The following is a 24,248-nucleotide window of genomic DNA, read 5'->3' as shown; positions in this document are numbered from 1 at the left end:
AAGTTTGAGCCCTTCCAGGCTTGTATGGAGCAAATAAGCCCGCCTTTTCATCAGATTCCCCTTTTGTAGGCAATCCAGATGTAGCATCCTTCATCCTGCTAATAAGTTGCCACTCCAATCTGCTTTCCATCTTTTAAGACTTTCTTTAGTTTTCTCTCCCATTATCTTTGTTCTTTCTTTCATTTATTCATTCAACAAGTACTATTGAATACCTACAAATGCCAGGCACTATTCTAAGTGCTTAGGATACAATACAGTAATGAAGAAAATATCCCTTACCTTGTGGAACTTACATTTTAGAAAGGAGACAGATTTTTTGAAAAACATAGTAAAGTAAATTATATAATATGTTAGAAGGTGAAAAGTGTGGCTCCAATCTGAATGTTTGTGCCCCTCCAAATTTTCTATGTTGAAATCCTAAGCCCCAAGGTAATAGTATGAGGAGGCTGGGGCCTTTGGGATATGATTAAGACATGAGGGTGGAACCCTCATAGTTAGGATTAGTGCCCTTATAAAACAGTCCCCAGAGAACTAGCTTGTCTCTTCTGCCGTGTGAGGTTGCAGTGAAAAGACAGCCATCAGTAAAGAGGCCATCATGAGTCACTGAAACTGCCAGCCTCTTGATTTTCCAGTCTCCAGAACTGTGAGAAATAAATTACCATTGTTTATAAGTCACCCAGTTTATGGTATTTTTGTTTTAGCAGCCCAAACAGACTAAGACAAATGCCATGGGAAAAATACAGCAGGATAAGGAGGATGAGAAGTTCTAGGGTTGGGGGAAACATGGGTTGTAATTTTAAATGGGGTCAAGATAGGCTTCATTGAGAAGGTGATATTTGAATAAAGTAGTAGTTCTCAGCTGGGAGTAGTTTTGCCCTACAGGGGACATTTAGCAATGTTTGAAGACATTTTTGGTTGTCAGCACCAGGGGATGCTTGGGTGGTGCTACTGGCATCTAGTGAGTTGGGGCCAAGGATGCTGTTAAATATCCTACAATACACAGGACAGCCTCCCACAACAAAGAATTATCTGGCCCAAAATGTCAGTAGTGCCAAGGTTGGGAAACTTTGGAATTAAGACTTAAAAGAAATGAGGATGTCAGCCATGTGGAGGTCTGAGGAAAGAGCATTCTAGGCTAAGAGAACAGCCATGGCAAAGGCCCTAAGATAGGAGTGTGGCAGGCTTTGTGGAGGAACTGAAAGTAGGCCCCGAAGAGTAGCAGAAGATGAGGTAAAGATGGTTAATGGGGTCCAGATCATGCAGTGCCTCCGAGGTCATCATAGGGGCTTTGGCTTTTATTCTGAGATATTAGAAGTTTTGATGGGGGGAATATCATGATATGACTTAGGTTTTTTATCAGGATCGCCCTGGCTGTTGCATTCTGGATGGATTGTTGTAGGGGAAGGTAGAAGCAGGGAGAGACCAGTTAGGAGGCTCTTGTGATAATCCTGGTGAGAGATGGTATAGACTAGTGGTAGTAGCAGTGGAGATGGATCTATCTTGAAGATAGAACAACAGGATTTCTTGATGAATTGATAAGACATATAAGAGAAAGAATGAAAAAAAATTGGCTCTAGGTTTTTGGGAGGAGAAAGTGGAACAATGGAGTTACTATCAACTGAAATGGAAAAGACTGTGGTAGAGCAGTAGGGGTTAGTAGTTCGGTATTTGACATACTTAGTAGGCATCTGAGTGGATATGTTAAATAGGTAGTTGGATATATTAGGATGAGGTTCAAAAATCAGAATTCTTGGAGTCGTTAACATGTAGATGTTATTTAAAGTCATGAGACTGGAAGAGATCACCAAGGGAGTGACAGTGGATAGGAATGAGAAGAGGAACATGGACTCAGCTCGGGGGCACTCCCATTTTAAGAGATCTAGGAGGAGAGGAGGAGCCAATAAAGGAGACTGAGAAGGAGCAGCCAGCGAGGCCAGAGGAAACTGAAAGAGTGTGGATTCCTGGAAGCCAACTGACAGTGAACTGAGGAGGGGGTGTGGGTGCCCATCAGCTGTACCAGTGCTGCTGGTAGGTCAAGTTAAGATGAGGGCTGAAAATTGACCAGTGAATTGCAAAGCATGTAGGTCATTGGTGACCTTAATAGGAGCTGTTTGGTGAAGGGGTGGGGACGTAATTGGAGAACAGTGAATAGAAGGAGAAGAGTGGGAGGCAGTGAATATAGGCAATTCTTTTGAGGAGTTTTGCTACAAAGAAGAGCAGAGAAATGGAATAGTGACTAGTGGAGGAAGTGAGGTTGAGAAGGTTCCTTTTCAAAGGTGGGAGAGTAAGAGCATGCTTGTATATTGATGAGAATGATCCAGCAGTGAGGGAAGGAAATGATGCAGGAGAAAGAGAAGGGAGAATTGGTGGAGCAATGAGTTTAAGTAAGTTCATGTTTTTTATTCCTTTATTTCATTTTAGTAGGATTTTTAAGAAGAATAGTCTGTTATTTAACCAGAAGGCCCTTTCAGTCTTTTTTTAAAAAAATGTTACTGAGATATAATTGACATACTACATTGTGTAAGTTAAGGTGTACAATATGTTGATTTGATACGTTTATACAGTTGACTCTTGAACAACATGGGAATTAGGGGTGCTGACCATCTGTACATTTTGAAAACCTGCCTAATATATCCAAAGAAAACTTTAATTTGAAAAGATACATGCACCCCAGTGTTCATAGCAGCACTATATACAATAGCCAAGACATGGAAGCGACCTAAATGTCCATCGACAGAGGACTGGATAAAGAAGTTGTGGTATATATATACATGATGGAATACTACTCGGCCATAAAAAGAATGAAATAATGCCGTTTGCAGCAACGTGCATGGACCTAGAGATTATCATACTAAGTGAGGTCAGTCAGACAAAAGACAAATATCATGTGATATCATTTATGTGTGGAATCTAAAAAAATGACACACATGAACTTATTTATAAAACAGAAACCAACTCAGAGACATAGAAAATGAACTTATGGTTACCAGAGGGGAAATGGAGGGAGGGATAAATTAGGAGTTTGGGATTAACATATACACACTACTCTATGTAAAACAGATAAACAGCAAGGACTGTCTGTATAGCACAAGGAACTATATTCAATAGCTTGTAATGGCCTACAATGGAAAAGAATGTATGTATATATATAACTGAATCACTATGCTGTACACTAGAAAGTAACACAACATTGTAAATCAACTATACTTCAATTAAAAGAAGAGAAAGTCTGCCTGTAACTTTAGTTGGCCCTCCTTTGTTTTCCCATGTTTACAGTTCTGCATCTCGGGTCCAACCACCCCCACATTCAACCATTTGCAGGTTCTATAGTACTGTAGTAAGTATTTATTGAAAAAAATCTGTGTATAAGTGGATCCACACAATGTAAACCCATGTTCTTTAAGGGTCAGTTGTATATTGCAGTGTGATACTTAGGCATTTCCTTATAAGAATAGGAGTTGTAGTCACTATAAATGAAGAAACCAAGGCCTTAGCTCATACAGTGGAGAAGCTGTATTTCATATTTACTTACCCATTATCTTCCAGGTCAGACTCAGTTTTTCAGTTCCTGTCCTCTAGGACCTCAATGACATTTGAGTCTTGCTTCCAGAACACATTCCTTTCCAACCAGCAAGTAAACAGTTGAATCAGTCTTTCTTTAAACCACCAACTTCAAAATTTGGAAAAATATGTTCAATATAGTTAAGCATATCTTCATTGCATTTATATGAAGTTATTGCAAAAGTGATCAAGTTCAGCCTTAATTGATTTTTACCCTCATAAGCAGTACTTTTTTTGGTGTAACTCTCCCTTCCATGTACCATTTTGGGTTTGTTTGAATATACAGTAGGCCCAGAACACATGCATTATGAAAACAAGAGGACCTAGTGAATCAGATAGTGTGTTCTGTCATGGGAGCAGCTGGCTCGTGTTTGAAAAGTTTGGCTTTAAGGATTTTTGGTATCTTAACAACTAAATCATTTGACCTGTATTTACCAGGAGAAAATGAAGAATCCAACTAAGCTATCCTGTAGTTGGCACCTGATTATATGAAGAAATACAGAAATGATGGGCTTACATCAGGACGTTATAAGTAAGAATGGAATTATAGCAGCTTAGTAGTATATTAGGAATTGCTCCCAGGAGGAATTCAGAGACATGGAAGATAATCGTATTCCACATTGTATATACAATAAACTGAGAGTCTACATGCGAATACCTTTCCTGTTCTTTCATTCATACCTTTGTTCAATAATAATTGTTGAGCAATTATGTGCTAGACTAAGGATACAACTCTGAGCCTTCATGGAGTGTACTGTTTGGGCTACGATGGGTAGGATCCCTCCGTAAGGTCGCAAGGCAGGGATCATGTTTCTTATATCACTGCATTGGTTTGCTAGGGCTGCCACAGACTGGCTTAAACAACATAAGCTTATTTTCTCACAGTTCTGGAGGCTAGAAGCCTAAGCTCAAGGTGTCAGCAGGTTTGATTTCTTCAAAGGCCTCCCTCCTTGGCTTGCAGATGGCTGCCTTTCTGCTGTGTCCTCACTGTGGCCTTTTCTCCGTGCACGTGTCCAACCCTGATGTCTCTGTGTATCCAGATTTCCTCTTATAAGGACAACGGTCAGATTGGATTCAGGCCCACCCTAATGACCTCATTTAATCATCTCTTTGAAGGCTCTATTTCACATTCTAAGCTACTGGGGGTTAGGACTTAAACATATGAATCCTACGGGGAGACATGATTCAGCCCATAACACTCTATCCTTTGGACTCCCAAATTCATGTTCTCACATCCAAAAAACACTCATCCCCATTCCATCAGCCCCAAATTCTTAACCCATTCCAACACCAAGTCTAAATCCCACATCTCATCTAAATATCATCTAAATGAAATGTGGATTAGAGGTATCAATCAAGGTATAATTCATCTTCAAAGACAGAATTCCTCTTTGGCTGTGCACCTGTGCAACTGGACAAGTTATCTGCTTCCAAAATACAATCATAGGACAGGCATAGAATAGACATTCCCATTCCAAAAGGAACAAATCAGAAGGAAGAAAGGGTCACAAATCCCAAGCAAATCTGAAACCTAGCAGGGCAAATTCCATTAGATTTTAAGGCTTGAGAATAATCCTCTTTGATTTGATAACTGTCCTCCGGGCCCACTGGGGTGGTAGCCTGGTCCCACTGAAATGACTGGATTAGGGCCCACCCTAATGGCCTCATTTTAACTTAATCACCTCTTTAAAGACCTTATCTCCAAATCTGGTCACATTCTGAGGTACTGAGGTTTCAACATATGAGTTTGTTGGGTGGTGAGGGATACACTTCAGTTTGTAGCAATCACCCAGCATGAATAATCAGCTGTGGAATTTGTTGGTTTTGCCTGTGTAATATTACTGTTTTCTTCCTAGTACTATGAAATACTCCTTCAACAGTCCCCAATGGAGCCCTGCCTTCTGTTTCATGAAGGTGGGTACTGGCGTGAGCTCATAGTCCGCACCAATAGCCAAGGACATACAATGGCCATCATCACTTTCCATCCCCAGGAATTAACGCAGGTGAGACTCAGGATGATAAGGGGCAGCTTAGTAAGCAACCCTTACTATCACTACACTGTAGTTGGTATTTAGAGGTTTCAGGGCAGAAGCAACACATCCACAGAATATCTGTATGGGTTGGAAAGAGGGGTTGGGGATGATGATGAAGAGGAGCTGGCAAGTATACTCTTAACTATGCTAATGGAATAATCAAACCAAACAGACAGGCTAGGCTACCAAGTTAATTATCATGTGAGGACTCCTGCGTATTTTCACAAGAACTTTGCCCATGGAAGTTAGTGGGTGCTCTACTAAATCCAAAAGCCAATCAATAAGAGACTAGACTATATATAGTCAGAATCTCATAATCCAAATAATACTTTTACATTTGTAATAACGCTTAGAGCTTTCAAACATTCCTGCATGAAAATATACTTATGTGATCATCTCAACCAACTTGTGAAGTAGGCTGGAGGAGAGGTATTGTCACCTTCATTTCACAGATGAGTAATTGGAGGCATACAGGTACTCGAAGGTGAAAGAGCCAATAAATAACAAAGCTAGGGTTTGAACCCAGGTCATTGATTCCTGACCTTTTATCTCTATAGCTCCAGCATAGTTCATAGTCGTATATTCTTGTGTCAAGAATTTTTAAATGTTTGGAACTCAAAGAAAGGATTTAGTTAATGTGCCCTTTCTCTTCCATGCCATCTCTTTCCTTTCTCCTAGGTCGCATGTCTTCTGAGGTGGTATTTGGGTGGGCGGTTGGGATATTTGAAGTAGAGATGTATGAAAGGAATTGAAAGGTTATTGCTTCTTCGTGATGGAACAAAAGCTTAGTTTAGCTCCTTGGTTACAACAAGAATAACTCACACTTTCTTTAGGGAACTACTAAGAGTTTTAAACTAGAGAAAGTGCTGTATCTATTGTATAGGATTTGTCAAAAGCTGAAAAGCAAAGCAGTGCTTCTGCTGAGGTGTGAAAATAGCTTTTTTTTGGTCCTACAAAATGTTGCTTTATGTTAAGTGTTATTTATAATAGGATTTGTGCCTTCTTGTCTGACTACTGCAGGGCTGATTACTCTAGAGCTTGGAGAGAAAATTTGTCCGAGATGAGTTTTTGCTTGACTGTTGATTTTGTGGTCTGGGCAGGAGGAGCTCTGTGTTCAGAAGGAGACCATAAAGGAGTTTTTCACCAAAGGGCCAGGAGCAGTCTGTGACTTGACATCACTTTACTTCCAGGAAAGGTAAACCTGGGACAGCCCAGCAGGAAACAGGAGGCTGATGGCTTGCCATACGTAGTCTGAGTTGTGGATAACTGGGGCAGCGCTGCTGATGGCGGAGTATCTGCATGCACCTCCATCCCCTGAGAGGGGGACTCCTTCAGAGCTCTCAGGGCCATGCTGTGGAGGTAGTGTCTCCTAGCTGAGAAGCTGGTGCCTCCCCCTCCAGCCAACCACTAAAGACGGATTGGTCTGCCCTTCCAAGTTGCTTTCTTCTCTTGTTCTTTTCTAGCACCATGACCCGTTGCAGCCATCAGCAGTCCCCCTACCAGCTCCTATTTGGGGAACCCCACATCTTTGAAGATCTCTTGGGCTTGAAGATTCGCATTTCTCCAGATGCCTTTTTCCAGATTAACACTGCTGGTGCAGAGATGCTGTATCGAACAGTGGGGGAGCTGAGTGGAGTGAACTCTAACACCATCCTCCTTGACATCTGCTGTGGAACTGGCAAGTGACAGCCCAGGGCAGAATCTACATGCAGCTTATCTCCCCAGCGCCATCCCCTCAGCACCCACGACCCTTGCATGAAGCCAAGGTGGAGGGGTAGTGGTAATGATGTAGGCATAATCTCGTTGGCTTAATACCCTAAAATACCTTCCTCTTATTCTTTCTTACTTCCCCAGGTGTGATCGGCCTCTCTCTGGCTCCGTATACCTCCCAGGTCCTTGGGATTGAGTTAGTGGAGCAGGCGGTAGAGGATGCCAGGTGGACTGCAGCCTTCAATGGTACACTGCTTACATTCCGGGGAGAAGTTAAGAGGTGCAGTTGTTCCTGTGCTATGGAAAGGGTTGTAGGGGAAAGGGCGTTTGCCATATCCATGACTGTGAGAAGGAAAGGATGGTGTTCTGGAGTGGTCAGAGTTAGATCCTAATGGTTTTCTAAAAGAGGTCCCCATAGCTAATCTATCTTTTTTTCTATCCAGAAGAGCCCGAGGACAGGAACAAGCCTAGCTGATAGGAAGGGAACTTGACAAAACTAGATAAAATAGAAGAGCCTTCTTGACATTAGACTCATGAGGCGTCCTAACGTAACACAATAAATTTCAAACTATTTTTAGCAATAGGACCTTTTCTTCAAATAAAACCTTATGCCAAACTGCAGTATAGAGAACATATTTTCTTGTCCCTATGCCTCACCTCCAGACAACTCCTGAGGCTCTGTGCGAAAACCTCCAATATAGCAGAAAGAGCACTTATGTTAAAGTCAAGGCTCTTTTCTTAGTGTAGGTCCTTATGTGCTGTGTGAGTTGCTAAGTTGTAAAAGAACACGACTAGTCTATCAAACTGAAAGGCCTGGTGAGATGTTACAAGGGAAAGTGCGTTGGAAAAACTGAAGTAGGTGTAAAAGCATTTCTTTCATTGTTGTTCGGAAGTATGCTGGATCCAAAGGGAAGCTGGCAGAGCCCTCCCTGGTTCCTGTACATTTCTATAAAGCTAAAGCTCCCTGCCCCTCACTGCTGGGCTTTGTGGGGTTTTTTTTTGTTGTTGTTTTTGTTTGTTTAGGGGGCAGATAATTAGGTGTATTTATTTATTTATTTATTTATTTTAATGGAGGTACTGGGGGTTGAACTCAGGACCGTATGCATGTTAAGCACATGCTCTACCACTGAGCTCTACCCCCACCCCTTGGACTTATGTTTTTAGTTATATTATGTGGGCCTCTCTTTTGCAGGCATCACCAACTGTGAATTCCACACTGGTCGAGCAGAGAAGATTTTGCCACAGCTACTAAAGTCAAAGGAAGATGGGCAGTTAATTGTTGCTGTAGTGAACCCAGCCCGGGCGGGACTGCGTAAGGATGAATAGCTTTCCTGCTGCAGAACTAGTTAGGTGTTCCCATGATGTCCGCCAGCTTTAGTCTCTCATTTCTACACCATGCTAGGGGTGCTCCCAGTGGGCTGGCTCTGAACTGGCTTCCCTCTCTGTTCCTAACCAATCCTAGGTGCTGGTGTTGTGATCACAGTTCAGAGATTGTAATCACCTGGATCATGATAGTTTAATTATTATTAATAGCAATGTGTTTCTTCCTTCAGATTACCAGGTGGTTCAAGCTATTCGAAACTGCAGGGCCATCCGCACACTAGTTTTTGTTTCCTGCAAGCCCCAGGGTGAAACCGCAAGGAACATCATTGAGTGAGTCTTGACTTCTTTTTTAGATTATTTTTTTCCTGCTGATCGAAGTAATCCTTATTGTTATGCTTATTGTACAGAATTTGGAAAATGTTGAACAAAATGTTAAGTTTTTTTAAAAAGGTGAGATCCACTCCTGTACTTGCTAAACCCTGCCTCACTCACCTTACTCTAGTCCTTGCCCTAGTTCCAATAAAACTTTATTTATAAAAATGAGGCAGCCAGCCTGCAGGCTGTAGTTTTACAATTTGATTTTTCCAAAATACTGCATCAAAGTATTATTTGTTTTGATTACTGAGTTTTGGTCACCCTCTTAAATTTCACATCTGAGATGAGTGCCTTTTGCTTCACTCCACTCCTGGCCCTCGTCAATTATTTTGATTCTATTTTCTTCTTGTAATCAATCCCTCCCCCTTTGTAACATAAGTAACACAGTTTTTTGGTAATATTCAAACAACATAGGTGGGTATAAAGTATAGATGATATACCTGGGTGAAGCAAGTGAGAATTAAAAGGAAATGAGTTGAGCTTTCAAGTCAGTGAGCTAGAAAAAGAACAATCAAACTAAAGGAAACTGAAAGAAGAAATCAATAACATTTTTAAAATCCAGAAATTAGTGAACTACAAAAGAACCTGTAAACCAGAAGGTGTTACTGAGAGAAAAAAAAATAGAGAAATAAAACTAATCAAGAATAAAAAATCTTAGATGAGAAAAAGAGCATACCTACGTATGTTAAGAAATTTTTTAAAAATACGAGAAAGTACTTTGTATAACTCCCTCCCAATACATTTGAAAACCTAGATGAAATGGGAGATTTTCTGGGAAAATGCAAATGGCTAATATTAATTCTGGAACCTACAGTAAACCTAAACATACCAGTACCCATGGGGAAAAAACTGAGAAAGTTGTCAAAGAGCTGCTTCTACCCAGGATAAAAGCATGGGGCCCATATGTTTTCACACTCTTATTTCCTTGTCTTTTCTTGCACACTTTGCCAGTTGTGCTTTACCTTTATTTTCATTGTACAGTTTAAAAATGTTTTTGAATCTATGATGAAGATGGCACTGCCAATCGGTGGGAAACAAACTATTCAATAGTGGTGAACAACTGGGTAACCAAGGTGAAAAATAAAAAACTTGGATCCATATCTCATGCTGCAGACCAGAGTAAATTACAGAAGAGTTAGAGATTTAAGTGTAAAAAGGGGAAATCATAAATGTACCCTAGGAAATCAGAGAATTTCTTGGAGTTCAGAAGCCTTTTCTAACTATGAAAATTCGGAAGCCATATAATAGAAAGTTATTAAATTTGGCTACTTAAAAAATAACTTCCTTTGTTATACCATACAGAGAATTGAATTCACAATGGATCATAGAACTAAATGTAAGAGCTTGAAACATAGAAGTAAATTTTTGTGACCTTGGGCAAGGCAAAAGCCCTCTTAGATGGAACATCAAAGAACCAAGCAACAACAGCAACAAAATATGTGTGTGTGTCTGTGTGTAATTGGACATCATCAAAGTTAATAAAACTTGTTGTGCTGCAACTAATACCGTCAGGAAAGTGTAGAGAGAGCCCAAAGAATGGGAGAAAATATTTGCAAATCATTTACTTGATAATGGACTGGTATCCAGAAGCCAGACACAAAAGGCCACATATTATATGATTCCATTTATAGGAAATGTCCAGACTAGGCAAATTGTTAGAGACAGAAAGTAGATTTGTGGTTGCCTAGAACTAAGAGTGGGGATTTTAGGGAGAAATGGGGAGTGACTACTAAGAAGTTAGTGAACATATTCTAAAATTGACTGTTGTGATAGAGGCACAACTCTGTGAATATACTAAAAGCCACTGAACTGTGTAATTGGGTGAGCTATGTGAAATTGAATTATATCACAATAAAACGTTTAAAAAATCAAGACCTTGCATGACAAAAAGCACCAAAAGCAAAGACAGGAGACAACATACAAACTGGTAAAAAAATTTGCAGTTCATATCGCGGACAAAGACTTTTTCTTTTAATTTATAATGAACTCCTGGAAATCAGTAAGAAAAAGAACAACAATCCAAAAGAAAAATGAACAGAAGGTCTAAAAAGAAAATATAAATGTGTTTAGGAACCATGAAAGGATGCTTGGTCTCTTCCATTTTAGTGGAAATGCAAATTAAAAGTACCCTGAGATACCACTTGTTATATCTCAGATTGGCACAAGTTAAAAAGTTTGATAATGTACTATTGGCAATACTGTTAGGAACCATGAATTTTTAAAAAAATGCTGATCAGAGTGTAAATTGGTACTATCTCTATGGAGGGAAATTTAGCAACATAGATTAAGACTTAAATGTATATATACCCTTTGACCCAGTAATTCCATTCCTAAGGCTTGATCCTACAGATATACTGACACACATGTAAAATGACGTGTGTGTGTGTATATATATGTATATAAAAGTATTATTGCAGTGTAACAACAGATGATGAAATATAAAAGACCATCAGTGGGGAACTAGTTAAATATGCTACATCTGTACAATGGAATACCATGCTGCTATAAAAAAGAATAAAGATGTTCTCTGTGTACTGATATGGAAAGATCTCGAAAGTATATTATTTTTTGATAACTTTATTGAGTTATAATTCACATGTCATAAAATCCATCCTTAATTAAAACATATAATTCAAAAGGTTTTTGGTATGTTTTCAAATTCACGCAGCCATCACTACCATTTAACTGTGAACATTTTTATCACTCCAAAAAGAAATCCTGCACCTCTCACCAGTCATTCCTCATTTTCCCCCAACCCTCTGGCTCTAGGCAACCACTAATCTTTCTGCCTCTAACGATTTTCCTGTTCTGCACATTTCATACAAATACAGTCGTGATATGTGGTTCTTTGCATCTGGCTTCTTTCAGTTAGCATGATGTTTGCAGGGTTCATCTATGTTGTAGCATGTATCAGTACTCCACCCCTTTTTAATGGCTGAATAATATTCCATTGTATGGATATACAATATTTTATTTATCCATTCATCAGTTGATGGACATTTGGGTGGTTTCTACCTTTTGGCTCTTATGAGTAATGTTGCTAGGAACATTTGTGTGCACGTTTTTGTGGTGACATATATTTTCATTTCTCTTGGGTAGATACCTAGTAGTGGAATTTCTGGGTCAAATGGTAACTATTTTATCCTTGTGAGGAACTGCCAGATTATTTCCAAAACGGCTGCCACATTTTACATTCCCACCAGCAATGTATGAGGGTTCCAATTTCTCTATGTCCTTGTCAACTCTTATTATCATCTGTCTTTTTTATTACATCCGGACGGGTAAGAAGTGGTATCTCCTTGTGGTTTTGATTGCATTTTCTACATGGCTAATGACATTGAACATTTTTTCACATGCTTATTTGCCATTTATATATTTTCTTTGGAGATATGTCTGTTTACATCTTTTAACCATTTTTTAGATGGGTCGTCTTTTTATTACTGAGTTTTAAGAGTTCTTTTAAAATTCTTGATACAAGTTCCTTATCAGATACATATTTGCAAAAATTTTCTCCCATTCTGTGGGTTGTCTGTTCATTTTCTTGACAGTATCCTTTGAAGCACAAGAGTATTTAATTTTATACTTGATCTTAGCCAAAAGGCCGAGAAGTGATAGGAGTATTTAATTTTGAAGCTGTCCAGTCTGTTTTTTCCTTTGTGATTTGTGATTTTTGGTTCTAGGGTCTGTTACTAAGTGGGAATAGCAATGTATGCAGAATTGTTTATATATTAAACTATCTTTGTAAAAAGGACAAAGGATAAAGAGAAGAATATATGCTTGTGTTTGCTGTATATGGGTAGAGAAACTGGTACATTTTATAAGAAACTGATAATAGTAGTTGTCGATGGTGGGAGAAAATCGCAAGGATGGGAGTCATAGGTGAGGAGGGAACTTCACTGTATATTTTATGTTGTTTCACTTTTGAATAAAATGAAAATATTTATTTTGCAAATAATAGATTAAAAAATGCAATGATTAAGAGTAAACATTGGATTCTGCTAATACGGAGTAAAACAAACATGGCCTCAAAAAGGCAAGAAAAATGTATTTTAAAAAGGCAGTATGTGCATATGTGGAAAAAAAAGCAAAAATACAAAAGAGTATGCAGTGAATAATAGGTCTTTTTCTTGCCTGGCCTTCAGATGTCCTTCAGCTAGTCCTTCAGCTAAGATGGCCTTAATCCTTCAGATGTCACCACTCTTACCAGTTTTTTTGTGTAGCCTACCAGAGATACTCTCTGTCTCTGTCTCTGTCTTTCTAACAAATAGAAACAAACTGTAAACACTATTCTGCACCATGCTTGTCACTTAATAATAGATTTTGGAGATTGTTCTACAATGATTGAGAATCTGCATCAATACTTATAGGTCTACTTGAGTTTTAAAAGGAGCCATTTAGTTTTAACTTACATAAATGTGTCATTTAACTTGTCCCTTGCTAATGAATTTTAAGGTTGTTTCTACTCTATTGTTACCACAATGTTGCAGTGATTATTCTTGTACATATAGCTTTGCACATTTGTGTAATGTGTATGTACATATGATGAATAAGTGTATGTGATAGTCTATATATTAGATAAATCCCTGATGTGGAATTGCTGGGTTAAAGAATATATGCTCTTCATTTTCATGTATTTTCTAACAGAGCTTTAGAATCAACTTCTCAGAAATATTCTTTGGGGCTTATGATTGGAAGTACACTGAAATTATTAAGTCATTTAAGGAGAATTGAAATCTTTATATTATTTTTTCTGTTCAGGTATGTGACCTGTCTCTTCAGTTACTCTAGGCTTCTGTAATTCTCCAAAAATACATACATGTATTTTTCCCAATATAGATCTTTTTTCTTAAGATTAATACAAGATATTGTAAAGTTTTTATTGCTGTTATGAATGGGACCTTTTTCATGACATTTTCTAATTGGTTATTGCCGATTTTATGTCCAGCTACCTTAGTCTTTTATTTGTTCTATTTGTTTTCCAGTTGATTCTCTTGCATTTTCTTGGTAGCTGGTCATATGATCACCATATAAAAAGTTTTGTCTCTCTCCTTCCAATACTTTTTTTCCTTACTACATTGAATAAGAAAATGTTCCAGTGTAGGAGTGATAGTGCATGTCTTGTCTTGTTCCTGATTTTCATGGGACAGTGCTGTTGATATGACTGAGTGTTAGCCAGGCAAACAAGAACTCTTCGGCTTTGTTGGTTTGAGTGTAAATTAGTACAATCTTTTTTTTTTTTTTTATTAACAACAGTTTAGCGGTATATACCTTAAGGCCTTAAAAACATACAGGTCCTTCAATTCAGCAGTTCCACTAAATAACTGAACATGTATGCAAGGATAAAGCTATAAGAATATGAAGGGGCTTTATGAAATAGCGAAAAGTTAGAAACAGCTTACATTTCCAAGCTGTTACATTTATTTAATGAAATACCATAGAGCCAATAAAAGTGAGGTAGCTTTACATATAATATAGTGGAGAGATGCTCATGATGGATTATTAACTGAAGAAACTATTGTAAAGCAGTATATATAATATATACAGTGTGACTCCACTTGAAGAAACCGATTTAAACATACATATATGGAAAGATACATCCTGAAAAGTGAGCAGTGGTTATCCTCTGAATGGTGAATTTATAGGTGGATTTTTGTTCTCATTTTTACTTGACTGCCTTTGGTTTCTTTTTTAAAAACACCTTTATTGTGATAAGATTCCTATATAGTAAACTAGACATACTTAAGATGTACAATTTGATGAATTTTGATAGATGTATTTGACTGCCTTTAAAATTAGGGGAAAAGTAATTTGCTTTGAGAATTTTCAATAGAACACTTTAATTCAGTAATATATTTTAATTACCTGTTGTGTGCAAATCATACAGAAAAATATATGGTTCAGGCCCCTCACTCCTTTCACCATTGAACCCCTTACTCCACACACTGGGAACACAGAGATGAATAATAAGTAGTTTTTGCCTTAATTCTACCCTGAAAAAGATTATATACTCTAGTGAGTATATAGGTGGTTACCTTACATATAGTGATAGTAACCAGGTGGTTACATTACATATAGTGAATGCCAGGAGGATTGCCAAGATGGCAGAGTAGAAGGACGTGGTACCCACCCTCTCCCAAGAATACAACAAAAACTGCATCTGTATGTGGAACAATTTGTACAAAATACCTACTGAACTTCGGTAGAATACCTCTTACTATCAGAATTATGAGGAAAATCCTTACAAAACCGGATAAACAACAAATTTCTACTGTGTAGCTCAGGGAACTATATTTAATATTTTGTAGTAACTTATAATAAAAAAGAATATGAAAAGAAGTATATGTACATGTATGACTGAAAAATGCTGTACTCCAGAGATTGATGCAACGTTGTAAACTGACAATAAAAAAGTGACACTTAAAAAATATGATAAATGCTATTCTAGTGAGAAACACAGAGGGCTGTGGGAACAGAGGAAGGGCTTCAGTTCTAAGAAACTCTGTTCCTGTAGTTTCTTCTTGGTTTGTGGAACTGATAATTATGGTCTGTTTCTACAGGCTGTGCTGTCCTCCAAACTCTGCGAAGAAGCTCCTTGGGGAGCCTTTCGTCCTGAGACAAGCTGTGCCCGTGGATCTGTTCCCCCACACCCCGCACTGCGAGCTGGTGCTCCTCTTCACCCGATAGATAAGCAGCCTCCTACAAGCTTGCAAGCTCTTTCTTAAGGCTGAAGTGTCGGTGACTTCCAGGTTTGGCATATTGCTACATTACAGACCCTGAGAGCATTGCTGGGGAAACCAATCTTTGGCTCGTGAGCAGGAAGAATCTAGTGGGCCTCTGGTCTGAGGCAGATTTATAACCTTAGCTCTCAGGTTCACTGGCTGTCGTGCGAGTTTGCTAGGTTGTGACCACTCGCTGGCCCTGGATCTGGACTGTTCCTTCCTTTTGCCGTCAGCCGGCCGTGGTTCCCTGGGTCCTTGTCTATAGTCTTGTCTCTGGCTCTGCCTGAGGTGGTAGGGTGGTCACCGTGGTAGGGTGACCAGTGAGCTTTTCTCTGAAGCTGGTCATCATTTCGTATTGACTCGGGTCTCTGTATTTGCCCAGAGATTTTACTAGTTGTGATCTGCATTCATGAGGTAGCCAAGGATTAGAACTGGAAACAAGTCTAGCTTTTTTTAAAAAGCAGAGTAAGCTATGACGTGACTGCAGAGCGACTGCGTGATCTCGTTAGGGCTTCATTCCTTTGGGTTTTCTAGGCTTTGAGGCTTCTAGAACAGTCTTTAAAAATGTGGTTACCCCTGGGAGCAATAGCACCAATTAGCTCTCACCTGTGGAGGGAGAGTTGGATGTAGTGGAGACCCTATAAGAAAGGGGAACTTCAAAGCAGACACTGAATCCCTATAATTGTGTTGTGTAGTGTAGAGACAGAAAGCTCTAGAATCCCCTAATGATCCAGTATGTGCTATAATAAACTGGATATTGAAATTAATATTCTCTAGTCATGATTTCTTTAACTCTGGAGTTATTCTTGGATACTTGCCCAGCAATTTAGATTATGTTTTGAATCTTAACAGCCTAAGGACGTGTAACTTAGCAAACACCGTCTGATTTACAAAATGATACAAGATCAACTAGAGTTTTCAATTCTTCTCAATCCTAAATACCTCTTGAGAAGCCTTTCTCAGAAAAATATGGCTCTTAAGACTACTTATATAGATATCCATTTAAAAAATACTAGAAAGAAGTAATCTAAAATGACAAAAATTATTAATGGTAGTCAGATTGACAAGTTTTATTTCCATTTCCCTATTTTTCATTTTATATAAATATTGTTATGTATTATTTATTTCCATTTTTCTAATTTTCATTTTATGTAAATAATATTATTTCTATAACTTAAACAATTTTAATGTAAAGCAACCAGAGTGGGTTTTCAAAAATGCCAAGCTCACTGTGTTTCTTCAGTGCTTGAAATCTGTCATTGGCTTATTACTGCTTTTAAAATAAACTCCCAAATGATTCATTAGCCTCAAAGCCCCTTCATAATCTAGGCAGCCTCATTTTTCTATACATCTTGAGTTCCTTTCCCTGAAAAATACAAATTTCTTCTGTCCTGCTCCTTTCCACATTCTATTTCCTCAGTTTGGAATGCGCTTTTTCCTTCTGGCTAGCTCATCTTTCTATTTTTAACTTAGCTATTTCCACAAGGAATATCTAATGAATAAATACAGGATTAGCTGTAGATAATCAACTTCTGTTAGTGTTGTATCTTGTAAGTAAGATGATTTTAGAATCATGGTTTTGTCATTTTTATAATAAAAACTTTTAAACTTAGAAGAAAGTCGAAAGAGTAGTACAATGAACATCAGTGTAACACAGAGATTCAACAAATGTTAACATTTTGCCATATTTGCTTTATCTATGTGTGTATCTGTTCTTCGATAAACCATTTTAAAGTCAGTTGTAGACACCATGACACTTCACCTTTAAATATCTCAGCAACACTGTCTAAGTATAAGGACATTTTTCTACCTATTATACCATAAGCCCAGTTAAAAATAATGACCAGTCCATCACTGATCTTTACTAACATTATCTAATATCTAGTCCAGTGCTTCCTCGTGTGATTTGCAGACTGCTTGATGGTTCACAGAGATAAGGAGCTTGCACCAGAGAGTGTATCAGTGTGCCACATCCTTCATTGAGAAAATCTTGTTACCAAAAATATGTCAGCCGCATTAAATAGTGTGCTCAGTGACGTGGTTCATTTATATCTGTGGGCTGGCTGAGTAGCACTGCTCTATATTCAGATTTCCCCAGCGGTCCCCTGAATGTCTTTTATGGCCAGTTCACATGTTGCATTTTAGTCTTTTTAGTCTCTTTTAATCTAGAACAGTCTCCCCACCCTTTGTTAACGGCACTGGGGCCACTTAGGAATCTGACTGTAGTGTGCCCAACAGTACTGGTTTGCCTGGGACTCTCCTGGTTTAACACTGATCCAGCTCTCTGTGTTTTATTTAATTTGCCCTCCAGGTGATTCTGATGCATGTTCAAGTTTGAGAACCACTGGTTTAGAGCAACAGTTCTCAGCCTTGGTTGTGTCAACTAAAATTAAAAACGCACAGTGCGAGAGCTATGAGTTTCAGTTTTATTTGGGGACTTACGGACACAGCCTCTCAGAGAGCTCTGATGAAGAGGTAGCTTGGGAGGTTAGCATGGATGTGATTTTGGAGAAGGGATACATGCAGTCCAGCACACAGCTCAGTAGAAGGTTCCTGCTAGTCACAAGAAGGTTGGTGCTAGTAACAAGGAACAGATGATTATCTGTTAATGATTTTAGTGCTTTTCTAAGTGTGAGAAGATGCGAGAATCTTGGTTCATAAAAATTTCTCTGAAGATAATCTGAGGGCCTGTTCTGCCTGTTTTCCCAGAGCAGAGAGTGCCTCATTCCTGGATTCCTTACAGGGTGGACTCTAGGTAGAACTGGATGGTGGGCAACATTCTTTGTTTTATAGTTGCAACATTAGAATCACCTGGGGACCTTTTAAAATGGAGATTCCTGGGTGAGTTACTCAGAGATTGAGCTCACTCACTTTGGGTGCAGCCCTAGCATCATTATTTTAAAACCTCCCCAGATGGCTCTCATGTGTAGGTAAGGATGAGAAACACGATCTAGGTTGCTTTGTTTTTTTCTCCAAGCCCGGTGTTTGGCTTGATGAATAAAAATGCACATCAAGTTGCACATAAAAACTAACTAGTTGGGTAGTATGTGGGCCAAATAGCTCGCTTGTCTGCTTCCTTCTTGTCTGAGCACTGGTTTGCAGTCCTTTGCAAAGGTTTTCATCCCTTTAAAGCATTCTCTTTCCCATTCGTTGTGCAGTTGTTTTGCTGTGTGTGGTAGAGAGTGGGGCTTAGATGCCATCAGTTACTAGTGATGCTAGATAAGCCTTAAAATTCACCCTCGTACGGCAAGAGAAAAGGGGGTTCATTTTAATATTAAAGTAGGAAGATTGTTTTAAGGGTTTATCCTCAGCCTGCTTCCTACCTGGCTCCTAGAGCTGGCTGCTTCTCATTAGGCTTACCTTAGAGTTGCTGCAGCTCTGGGTGCAAATTTTGGCATGCACCTTTATTGTAGGTGTGGAGTTGCAGCTACTGCTATGCTTCCCAGTCTTGGCTGCACATCGGACTCCTTTGAGAGCTTTTCAAAAAATCCTGGTTCCTGGGACTTGGGTGCTACCTCCAGATATCCTAATTTATTTGTTCCAGGGTGTGGCTCCAGCATCTGGATTTTTAAAAGATTCCCCCAAGGTGATCTTAATGTGCAGCCAGGGTTATGATCCTCTGATTAGGGCATTACGGCTGTGGTTCCCAAACTTGTCTGCACATTAAAATCCCCTGGGGATCTTTTAAAATGTCCAAAATCCAGGCCACACCCCTGAACAGTTAAATCATCACAATTGCTGAGGGGTGGACACAGGCTTTGGTAATTTTGAAGTTTCCCCAGTGATTTCCTTGTGCAGCTGGCATTGAATACCACAAGGTTAGGGTATTTGACTGTTTGGAGGTTGGGAGGGAGAAGAGAGTGATTGTCATTTGCTGAGATTTAAGTCTTCCAGCCCTTCACTTTCAAAATCATGTTGCCAGTTTATAATTTACAGGGTCATCATTGTCATTTTTCTAAGAAACATGTCTCGAAATGGCGTGTCCATGAAGTACAGTCATTAATCAGTTGAAGCTCCCTTAGAGCTCACCAATTAATGCAAGTGCAAAAGTTGATGTTTAGCACACAGGAGGTCCTGGGTTCAATCCCCAGTACCTCCATTAAAAAAATAAATAAATAAATAAACATTAAAAAAGGACAGTTGAAATGGAGTATAATTATTATGTCTCAGACTTAACAATTTTCCATCAGCTGGTTTGATTCCATCATTATATGTATCTGCACATTATATTTCCTATTGTTTCTCCTCAAAGGAGACAGTGGGGTGGCAATGCCAACATCTAGCCTAGAGCCACAAAATGGAGGAACATGTCAGTATCCTCAAGTCCATTCCTAACTGTTAGGGATCCTCAGGGTACAGGGAGGGGAGAGGACTTTCCCCTGAGGACCTGAAAAAGGAATTTAAATATATAAAGGTGTGGGGATTCACTGCTTGCATTTGCTGATCACCTTTATTTGTAACCAATGCAAGGAGTACCTGAGAAGAGAGGGCTGTTACTTAGCTGTTTAATGGTCTCTCGCCTCCAACTAGACTGTAAGGTTTGAGGGAATAAGGGCCATTCACTCTTGTATCTCTGTCTCACACCCCAGCCCAGTGTCTGAATGTGGCAGGTGGCAGAGAGGCAATAAGCATGGTGGCCAAGAGGACCGGCTTTGGAATCAGGCTGACCTAGCCTTGAACCTGGCTCCATCACTTACATGCTGTGTGACCTTGGGCGAGTTACTTAACCTCTTCAATCCTCTCTTCCCTGCCCCTCTCCCTGTAAAAGAAAGGTAATAACAATACTTACTTCGCAGCATTCTTGTGCCCCATTCAGCGAAACAGTGTATGTAAAGCACTTTCCAAATTGCCCAGCACACAGTTGGCATGGATTAAGTGAGAGTTATTCTTAATAATCTCATTATTTGTTGAAGCGAGAAATGGATGTCATAGCCTGCTTCCCTTCCCTCTCTTGAGATTAATGAGCCAAAATAACCTAATCAGTTTGGTTTCTGTAAGATTTCAATACTTAAATTTCAGGCAAACAAAACCAAATGCACATTGGAAAGAGTCCCTTTGCTATTGGTGTGGGTGTTTCTCAGCATTTATGTTATAGTCAAATATTACAGCTTCTGGTACAAAGTTTCAATACAGTTTGAAGAAAAATGAAGCATAGGAAACAGATAAGGCCATCCCTCTCGTTTTTGTCACCCTTATAATATTGGTTGCTAAAATAACTCACTTGTCAAATCCCTTTGTACTACTGTGAGAAGTAGTGATGTAAGACATGATTTCTGAAAATAACTGTGATGAGGTGTCGTGAATTAAGGGCTTTGGTACAGAAGTGATAGAGGTCCCCTTTGGGTACAACAGCTCAGGATCATAAATTGCCCAGACATTTACTTACCTATTCCACCTTCTAAAAGGAAACTTATTTCTAGGGGTGTTTTTTTTTTTAAACTAACCATGCTATAAATACTGCATGGGATCCTGAACTGGCTCCTGAACAGAAAAAGGACATTAGTGGAAAAACTGATGAAAATCTGAACAAAGTCTATAGTGTAGTAAATAGTATTGTGCTAATGTTAATAGCATGGTTTTGATCAAAGTTCCGTAGTTATGTGAGGTCTTAACATTAGGGAAAGCTGAGTGAAGGGTATATGGGAACCCTCTGCACAGTATTTACAACTCTTTTGCAAATCTAAAATTATTTTAAAGATACAAAGTTAAAAAAACCTACACATAATCTTTTAAAAACTAAACATACTGATTGAAAGCTAATTCTAGAAAAACCAAGTCTGGGCAAGGGTTGAGGCCAGGGCCCCAGGAGATAACACAGATAATATGCTGGATGTTTGGCTGACTGTAAGTACTACATGTGACAAGGTGACAAAGGGTGGGGAGGAGAGCATTGAGCAAATTCTTTTACAATAAGGAATTTCTGGCAGCCTGTCAAAAAACAGTTCCTTTCTCTCCATATAAGCTAGCCAACTTCAAAACACAGCAGCTTAACTTAAGAGAGGTCCAAATACACATTTTCTTAAACTCTCATCTTAGAGTCTGGTTGGCCAGGTGTTTGGAAGGAATTTCTCATTGTGCTAAATTCTGTTATTTTCTCATAGTGCTAATTTCTCATAGCGCTAAACCTGAAATGTTCATCTGTGCACTGATTCTGAGAAAGGAAATGGTAAGAGGAAGGATCCAGTCATTTTAAAGCAACAGCCCCCTTAGCATTCAGTTCTTCATTATTGCCTGAATCAGATGATCTACAGAGTTAACTCCTGTGTCAGTTAAAAGTCAGGTGCCTCAGTAACCTAGTGTGACCAGCACAGCGATTTTAAAAAGTGTATCATTACAGAAGGTGTCAGCGGAGGGAGAGTGGAAACTCCAACTCTGGTGCTCCTCATTCTCTTCACTCTTTAGGGATGAGCTCTTCTCTGTACATTTTCCATAGTTCTGATCAGCATGTGTACCTGTTCCCTATTTTGCTGTTTTTTTTTTCGTGACATTATTTCACATTCTGGTTCCCACCTACACAGTGCACATAATTGTCACCTTTAATGGCTAATGAAACATTCCATTGTATCACATAGCAGGATGGTTCTTAGGGCTGGGCTCATTTTTCTGAGCAGATATAAAAGGCCTGCTGTCTCTTAGCACCAGAGGTCTATTTTAGTTCCTGGAAGTGGCGACTAGCCTGAGTGTGGGATTGCGTGGGATTCTTGAGTCATCAGCGCACAGCACAGTTTGAGCGCTTTGTTAACATCGCTCTGCCCACCACCCGGCAGCAGGGCCTCCTGGGCTCCCTGGACCTGAGCCAGGCACTTCATGGGCGCAGGATTGGAAGTGCAAGACCCTGACTCCCACAACCCTCGGCTGAAACTATCTCCTTGCCAACAGCAGGAAGTTCCTGCTGCTTTCTCTCTCGCCTGGGATAACAACTCCACCTGCGTTTCCCACAGGGCTTGATATGAGAGAAAATGCAAGGGGAGTGGGAAGATAGATTATTATAGCTAAAGGAATAAGGCAGAGGTCGGGGTGACATGGCAACAGTTCTTTTAGGTGCACCTATGAAAATGAAGTGGGATGGGGGTATGGTTTCAAGTCCTGTTCTCTACCCCACTTCCTGTTAGAAATCCTAGTTTCGGCCATCCAATGAAGGGTTTACAGGAGTGAGTGACAAAGCAGTGAGTCCAGGCTTGCCCCCTACCCCACCCATAGCCAGTGGTGTTTTATGGTTAAGAATGCTACTTGGCAGAATTCTGAGTGGTGGTGTTTTCGGTGTATTTGGTTAAGTCTTGCAAGTTGCAACTGCCTGGAAAGCAAGTAATTTTAATAGGTTACTGGGAAGGAGAAGTGATATTCAAAACACAACTGGGATGGCCCAAGCAACACACATTTAAATCTCAGGGCGTTTGTAGCTGGGTTAGTTACTCTTGGTTTCCATGCTCCAGCCCTAAATTATCACAGTTCTTCCTTAATCCTTACTCTGTAGTGACTCTATGACCCATGTTCTGCAGGTCATACTGGATACCAACCCTGCAGAATGGGCACTGCAGGGTGGGTAGAAACAATATATGAACAGCGGAGATCAGCTTTCAAGAGTAAAAACCATTTGGAGCAGAGGGACCCCTCTACGTATGCATATTGAATTCTCTAGTCAGAAAGCCCAGGCCTGTCTTGCAAGACAAAATGGACAAGAACCCAGACCACATGGGGCTTGTTGAATGATGGTCCAGGGTCACATATTCGAAGTGCCTCTGACAGGAGCTAGACTTTAAAAGTCCTGGCAGAGGAGGCCAGGACCTTGACAAGGAAAGGAGAGAAACTCCAAGGCAACCACTTGCCTGAAAGAAAATTTGCCCTCGAGGCTCAAGAAACTCTCATTAATCTTGGTCTCTGTGCTGCCATGCTGAGATAGATTTGTAAGACCTTTTTGGCAGATTTAGGATTCTCAAAGACAAGGATGTGAGAAGCAGTGGTTGGCAGTGGTTATAGTTACCATAGATTCTCAATGTTCTTTGGACCATAGACTCTAAGACATCTCTCCTTGGGTTGTTCTTTACAGAAAAGAGGATACTTCTCCCAGAAGCGGGGTATAGCTGTCTAATGATTTAAGATCCTCCCCTAATCGTAATAATAGCAGCTGGCATTTCAGGAGCTACTTATTATGTGCTGGGCACTATGCTAAGCATTTGGATCTGGATTGTCCCCTTCGATCCTCACAGCAAGCCTGTGAGATAGGTTCTCGTATTCCTGCCTCCACTGGGGGAAACTGGCCAGTCACCCAGCCTGATAAGGGGTTGGAAAGTACGGTAACAGCTGGCAGCAACAAAACTACTCACTCCAAATAAATAAGAGCGTGCTGGCTGTGTTTGGAGGATATTCTTTAAATAACTTTTAGAGATTGATGGATTCTATGTAGGAAAATTTGGTTGACACCCAGGAGCACAGGAACAATACTGTAGAAAGGGAATTGTGCCCATATTCTGAATTTCAGTTTTGTCAGAGGTTGTTTCAACCTAAATTGTCCACCCTGTCCATAGTC

The 24,248-nt window shown here is 39.7% G+C and overlaps 1 protein-coding gene across 2 annotated transcripts in view; it reads left to right on the top strand.

Moving 5' to 3' along the window:
• The window catches only part of TRMT2B (tRNA methyltransferase 2 homolog B), a 31,930-nt gene extending 15,442 nt beyond the window's left edge, over positions 1–16,488 (top strand). The window contains exons 7-13 of one of the 2 annotated variants that reach the window (XR_012067614.1): positions 5,418–5,564; positions 6,695–6,789; positions 7,058–7,272; positions 7,449–7,550; positions 8,497–8,649; positions 8,858–8,957; positions 15,560–15,587. Coding sequence is in view for 1 of the 2 variants with exons in the window: in XM_072956692.1 (XP_072812793.1) it covers positions 5,418–5,564; positions 6,695–6,789; positions 7,058–7,272; positions 7,449–7,550; positions 8,497–8,616; positions 8,858–8,957; positions 15,560–15,686 (906 nt within the window). In the remaining variant the exon portion in view is untranslated. Of the gene's footprint in view, positions 1–5,417; positions 5,565–6,694; positions 6,790–7,057; positions 7,273–7,448; positions 7,551–8,496; positions 8,650–8,857; positions 8,958–15,559 lie in introns of both variants that reach the window. The other variant, XM_072956692.1, reaches the window with a different exon arrangement.
• The last annotated feature ends 7,760 nt before the right edge of the window (positions 16,489–24,248 follow it).

Source organism: Vicugna pacos, chromosome X, assembly GCF_048564905.1.
Source record: "Vicugna pacos chromosome X, VicPac4, whole genome shotgun sequence".
NCBI lineage: Eukaryota > Metazoa > Chordata > Mammalia > Artiodactyla > Camelidae > Vicugna > Vicugna pacos.
Note: the sequence above shows the minus strand (reverse complement) of the source record. Positions and strands in the feature narration are given on the sequence as shown.